At 43.3% G+C, this 6,904-nt stretch overlaps 1 protein-coding gene across 4 annotated transcripts in view; it reads left to right on the top strand.

Moving 5' to 3' along the window:
* The window catches only part of Tead1 (TEA domain transcription factor 1), a 163,027-nt gene extending 156,123 nt beyond the window's left edge, over positions 1-6,904 (top strand). For all 4 annotated transcript variants that reach the window (XM_010615250.2, XM_033764134.1, XM_010615249.3 and 1 more), the window contains one exon: positions 1,243-6,904. In XM_010615250.2, the coding sequence (XP_010613552.1) occupies positions 1,243-1,356 (114 nt within the window). In that variant the 3' untranslated portion in view covers positions 1,357-6,904. The remainder of the gene's footprint in view (positions 1-1,242) is intronic.

Genomic DNA, 6,904 nt, shown 5'->3' with positions numbered 1-6,904 from the left:
TCCAGCTAGATATATCACAAGTGCATAGGGAAAATCAGAGCTTTAGTTCAAGACCATAAACTTGGAAGCTTTATGGGCAAGAACAACTTTAGGGCTAAAGCAGCCTGATCTATTGGCAAATTTAAATTAGACAAGCCAGGCAAGGCTTTCAGATTTAAAATGTTTTCAGACACAAAATTCAGAGTCCCTGAGGAATTTTGGGTGGGGCATTTGATTGTATTTGCTTTTAGAAGGTTCTTCCTGGGGATGGCACAGGGACCTGAGACGGTGAGGTGATGTGGGGAGGCTGCCGGCTGTGGAGGGACAGGGGCCCCAGGAAAATGGGCCGGAGATCTCAAGGTCTGAGTGAGGCGTAGGCTGCCGGTGTGAGGAGGAGGAAGAGGAGAGGATGGAAGGAATGACTCAAGAAGGGCAGCAGATGGGTAATGCAGGGTGCGTTTGGGAGACAAATTCTGTGTTCAGGGAAGAGATCTTCACTGGCCCTCATCCTACCCGCACTAGCGCTCTTTATGCAGCAGATACCTCACTGAGTCCAGGAACTGCTGGTTCCTATGGTGGTGAGCAACACACCCATGGAGCTTTGTGTCTGTCAGTGGCTGTTGTGAAACAAAATATTAAATTCTCTCACCACAAAAGTTATATGACGTGTGATGAGTGTGTTAATTAGCTTAATTTAACCAAAACTCCTCAATATATACATGTATCTTAACACCACATTTTGCCCCCTAAATTTCTATTGTTATTTGTCACTTTAAAATAGTAACATAGGGTGCCAGGGATTTAGCTCAGCGGTTCGGTGGCCTGCCTTGCAAGCGCAAGGACTTGAGTTCAATTCCCGGTACCAAAAAAAAAAAAAAATAGTAACATAGGAAACAGTAACGGTAGGATAAATGATTGCCCTATGGGACAGAATAATAGAAATCCCAGTGACAATAAAGAAATCTGCTAAAAAAACAAATCCAAATATCCAAACTGACCTACTTTTGTAGTCGCTTCTCAGGCTCAGAGGAGCTGGGTGAAGCCTTGCCTGTGAAATCTTTCGTCCATATGGTATCAGGCTCAGGTCATTTGAGGGAGGCCTGTAGTTTTCCGTATGTGTGAGAGACCAGACAGATACCTGATCCACCAAATCAGACTTTCGACTGCTCCTCTCCAGTTATATCGCATTTCTGGGGGCACAGGTGTGCTGTGACTTCATTTATATGGTGTGATACACTGTACCTTTTTCTTTCTTTTAAACAGGTGGTAACAAACAGGGATACACAAGAAACTCTCCTCTGCATGGCCTGTGTATTTGAAGTTTCAAATAGTGAACATGGAGCACAACATCATATTTACAGGCTTGTAAAGGACTGAAAATGGTTATTTATATATATAGATATCTGTATATACACACACACACACACACACGTACGTACGTGCACACACACACTCTCCATTATCGAACGACTGTAAACCTCACCACACAGGTGGTGCCCTGGCCCTGAGGTCACCCCGACTTTTCTAAATCCTGTTTGAGTGAAGTCATTTTTTCATGTGTTCATACTATCACGGTAGCTGTGAAGTTCTGGTACAGTTGTAAAAAAAGAGAAATCAAGTTGTTTCTATGTGTTCTTCAGATCTGCAGACCACAGTTCTTCAGGAAAGGTGAACCTTAATAACCAGTCTCGCTCTGCGGAGACCTGTTTCTTATTATGGTAGAAAATATTAAGACAGAGCATTGGCCATGGGACATTTACTGCCTTTATACAAATGTATTTAGTTCTCATTTTCCAACATAAAATTCTTGTTTTAAGATACAAGTAAAATTAATCTTTAAATATAAATGTAAATTAGTACACAAAACTAAGAATCTAGACTTATCTTTGTAACTAATTAGGGTGGAAGTTATGAAAGAATGTAATTCACTAAATTATTTTTTAAATGAAATCTTTCTTTCTTTTTGAAACCAAATGTTAAACTATAGCCTTAAGAAATGCTTGGTAGAAATATCCTAATGAGATGAATTTGTACTTTTCCTCAAGGTTTAAACTAATCTCCTAATCCATTAAACTCTTGAACAGATATTACAAAGGAAGAAAATTTTACCCCTTATCCTTAACATATATAGTATATTTAAAAATGTAAAATTGTATTGTACTAATGTGATGATTGATTATTTAATGAAAAAGATATGGCTCTTTTGCAATAAGTAGATAAATACTGAAAAATCTAAACTCACAATGTTTATAGTCTTGTGTGTGCAGTTATATTTTATATGGACAACCAAATTTTTTATTAAGATGAGTAAATATTTGAACCACTGAAATTTAATAGCAAAATTTTAAATTGGCATGAATACTGCACTGTGAGCTGCAAAGGATAGAGAATCCTGTGGCTGGGAGAAAATTTCGTCAACCAAACAAATTTTAAAAAGGCTCATCAGGTTTAGCATCTCTGCTCCCCAGAAAACTGCAAGCATCCTCACCAGCCTGTGGATAAATCCTTCCTTTCTAGTGACCCAACATGCATAGGAATCCGCGTGACTATGGCTGTGTGTGTGTGAGATGCCTGTGTACACTTACACACATACGTGGTTACTCAACACTCATTGAACATCAGTTTGGTGTCGCTCAGTTTGTAAGGTGCTGACAAGTATTGCTTCCTGGTCTGCAACTGAAGACTTAGATATATTCTCTCTGAGGACATCCATTTCTTTCACATCTCTCAACAAGCACTTGTTTGACTTAGGTATAAGAGGCCCAGCTATTTCTCTCTGACCTTTTCAAACAGGCTCAGTCTCTCTCTCCAGGAGAGATTCATCTTTCAGTCCAAGTATTCCAAAGTATTACCCAGGCAAGGTTGGTTTGCTGTGGCCACATGTCTTGGGTTATATCCATAAGTGCTTCACTGTGGGAGTGAAGAGGGGACAACCCCTCAACTTTCCAGAGGAAAATGATGTTTTTGTAACTGTCAAGAATATGTGAACACAATAGAACATGAAATCTGCTTTGGAAGTCATAAAGAAGTCAAGATTTTTTACCAAGGCTAGAAGATAAAAACTGAGTTCTACCATATCCAAATAACTTACACATCCATCCCTTCCTTGCCCCATCACCTGCTCTGGCCTTGCTTGTGTATTGTTCAGATCTTGTAGTCATGAGTGTGACCGTGTAGCTAGCTTGTGGCAAACAGCCCAAAACTAGACTAAGCCTGGCCTCTTCCACAGAAGTCCACAGTCCCTGGGAAGCACAGAGGAAGACGTGCAGACTTTCTCATTAGGAATGCATGTCGTTTAATAAACTAGTAGGGCACACTCCTCTCCCCCTGCCCCAACAAGACTATCTTTGTTCCCTGTCCTAATCAGGGCTTTGGAGAATTGCCCTAGCACCTCACACCCTTCATGTGGTCTTCAGCCCAACTAGTTAACCATCTTCTACAGTCATGTGATGAACACACCTCTTAGGGATGCTTCTTTGGCCTCTATTTCCTGCATCTTTCATCAGGGGAACCCACTTCCAATACAAGGACTTAGGAACTGGTGCATATGAAGTGGCTAACTTCTTCGGGGGAAGAGATGCCTGGTTCGTGTTTCACCAGGAGTGGGGCTCTTCTGCCTACTAGAGGGAGCTCTTGGGGTTTACCTGCTAAAGCACAGAAAGGTAGGGACTCAGGAAGACCAGCTAGAGAATGACTGTGGCTTCACTGCCCAGGTCTTGCGCTCAGTGCTCTTGCAGTTGAGGTTTGGGGGATTGTGTGAATAACACTGAAAGTTACACAAATGTCTGTGAGATTTTAAATTCTAAGGATTTCTCCAGGACAGTCATTGGTCTGGTTACCCCAGACTCTCAAGCTGGCTTTTCTTTGCTTCTCCCAAATCAGACCATTGCGTGGGGTTTGTGTCCTCATCTCTAATCTGAGTCTCTTCAATCCTTTGTCATATATGCTTCTTCTTTTGTCTTAAAGGCTTCCTAAACAATAAGCACACCTCTGCAAGACCCTGGCCCACTGCTGTTCCCTTCTGGGTGCTCTCTGTCCTGAGGCCCCTCACTACCACGTTTGCAGGAGCACCTTGCACTCCCACTGCAGAGTTTGGAGGCCAGTTTTCCATAGGGAGGAGCTGGGGAGCAGGACTCTCTTCTGTTGGCAATTATTTCCATTGCAGTAAGAGATCTAAAGAACAGCCAGGACTTCAGAACATGTCCAGAATCTCAAGAGTGTCTGGGCATCCCGAAACCAGGGTTTTTCCACCTTATTTGACATTTCATAGCAGATAATCCCTTGTTGTGTGGGGCTGCCCTAAGCATTGCAGGAGGGTTGCTAGTCTTCTTGGCCTCTATCCAGTAGTACCCCTTCCCCCGGTTGTCACAAGTCACAGTGTTCCCAGACATTTCCACATGTCCCATGGGCTTCGACATCACTTCCAATCTGAGCGACTACCCTGAATCTTCGGGTCATATTAGCACACTGGTGATGGTTTTCTCTTCCATTTCATCCTGCAAAAGCTCTTTCCTGGGAACCTTATTTCGGGTCCTCAACAGGCAGGCAGGTGGGAATATAATTAAGTGACATCGTTTTCATGTTTCCTCTTTGAAACTTCATAAATCTCAACAAGTATTCTTTTGTTCATCCCTGGGGAAATTAAAAGCCAGCTGGGCACTGTCATCCTTGTTATCAACTAATACCTATTCAGAAAGTGTTTTTCTGATTTGACTTTCAGCCCTGAGTTTAGCAAGAGTTAAAAAAAAAAAAAAAGTAATTTTCATTGTCATAAGCTCATGGGCGTCATTATCAAACTTTCCATCACTTCAGTGTGTTTCTTCTGGGCTCCTTCAACATTCTGCCTTCAGTCAGTGCTGTTTAGAACTTCCTGAGACCTCCAGAACAGTTTCTTTTCATCTTGATGGAAGGAGGGAAGGATCTGTGGCAGAAAGGGATTGATACCATTTTTCTTTATTGAGCTAAAAGAGAGCACAAGTTAGTCCTTCATCTTGGGGATGAGAAGGTTAGTGCCCCTGGGGGACGTGGGATGGGTTGCCCAGGTCCCCCTGCTGGCTGGTCACAGAGTAAAGGTGAGGACTCGTTAGGGCTCTGCCTCCTTAATCCTTGGCCTCTTGTGTAGAGGCTGTTCTTCCTCGGTGCTCTATGCTTACATGACCCCAGGAAGGCATTGCTCAGACAAGGGGGCGATGCAGCAGCACATGCGTCCGCCAGCCCAGGTCTCTGAGGCATCCACAAGCAGGTAGGAAAAGCTGATGAGCCTTTCACTTCCTGTGAGGAGGACATTTCACCTGCCACAGATTCTGCGTCAAATTTCTATTTGCTGAGCATCGCAGCAGCAAAGGCCTGCCTTCAAACCAGCCAAAAAAACAGCCCCTGACCTGAGCACTTGGTGTTAAAAGTCCTCAAGAGACTTTTAAACCCAAGGCTTCTTTAGGTTTCAATACTGTGGTGGCTTTAGCCCCTATGAATTATTTGAACCATTTGAGATGACAGCCAGTTTTACAAACCAGGTACATATAATTTGTATACTTTTGTATATGCTCTGGTACACTACACATGTCCTAACGAAGGGTGGAGCTCATTCTGTCTGTCGGTGTTCACGCCGTGACACTAGGGGGACATCTGCATTGCTTATTTATGTTGATGTTTCTGTGGCAAAGCCCTGCACGCATCGTTTCTGAAAAGCCTTAAATCTCGGAGGCATTGCTTGTAGATTCTGCAGTGCAAGAGGCTGCCTCAGAACTGTGAGCTCTTTTGTAAGCTGGAAGCATTTCTCTCACTACTGTTACTTTTGTAGGAAGTTTTCAATTCAGAGCTGCCAAAGCGTTCAGTAAGCAGTGCCTTAGTCATACCTTAGTCGTGCCGCCAGCCTCCCCTCACACCTATCTCAGTGTTTGCTCACGAACTGGCCCAGTCTTGAACAGGACAAGAAAAACTTGTTTTTGTTATTTTTCTCCTTGAACCTGTTTTTCTCTGGTTCTATTGGAAACTGGCGACTTGGTCTAAAATCTGAAACTGAATCCAATGTCTATACCAAAACAAAAGGTTGCAACTCTAGTTTACTATGAAAAGTAAATTGTACTTTTATTGTTGCCTTTTGAATTCATGACCAAATACTTAGCTATTTGTGATTCTTCTGCACTCTAGCATGAAAGTGCCTTTGGTTTGAGATTCCAGCTTAGAAAAGTGCTGCCATAATAACGATAATTTGTAGAGAGACCAAAAATATTTTGAGATCACCATAATGCCTTTGGTTTACCGGGATGAGTAACCAGCCACAGGCCTCTGTCACAAGAGCACAGCACAGGCTGCCTGCTGGTCTGTCTGCTGGTGGGGACCCCACCTGCGCTCACTCACAGCACACCACAGCAGGAGGGACCCCCGAACTGTTGTGCTGTGCCTGCAGACCACCCGGTGTGTCATTTCCACTAGTCACCCAGCCCTGCATCCACGCGAAAGAATTTCCGCACAAACAACAGAATCTCGGCCGGTGGACAGACGTGACGGCTTTCGCCTCCTCCTTGTGTCTTTTGAGTCTCTGTAGCGACTTTGTTTTCTACTCATGTGACAGCGCGCACTTATCTGACGTACATGATACCATTTCGAAAGTTGGAAGCCTCTCAAACTGAGACGACAGTGCAGGACAAAAAAACGTGTTAGGGTCATCACAACTGAAGTGTTCTTAGGGCAAGCATGTTGGCTCTGAGTGCTGTGTGAACGTGCTATGAGAAACTTCCAAAGAGCACCGTTCGCAATTCGGCCTTTTCAAGGAATGTTCCAGCCCACCAAGGGGCAGCTGTTCAGTCTGTGTCAACTTTTATCCAAACCTTGTCTAAATTGGGAAAACTGATAGAGGTGAGAAAGAGGAGTGAAAAGGATGAGGCAAAACAACAAAACAAAGCAAACAAAAAAAAAAAAAAAA

The sequence above is a fragment of the Fukomys damarensis genome, unplaced genomic scaffold, assembly GCF_012274545.1.
Source record: "Fukomys damarensis isolate Sample0158 unplaced genomic scaffold, DMR_v1.0_HiC HiC_scaffold_16, whole genome shotgun sequence".
NCBI lineage: Eukaryota > Metazoa > Chordata > Mammalia > Rodentia > Bathyergidae > Fukomys > Fukomys damarensis.
Note: the sequence above shows the minus strand (reverse complement) of the source record. Positions and strands in the feature narration are given on the sequence as shown.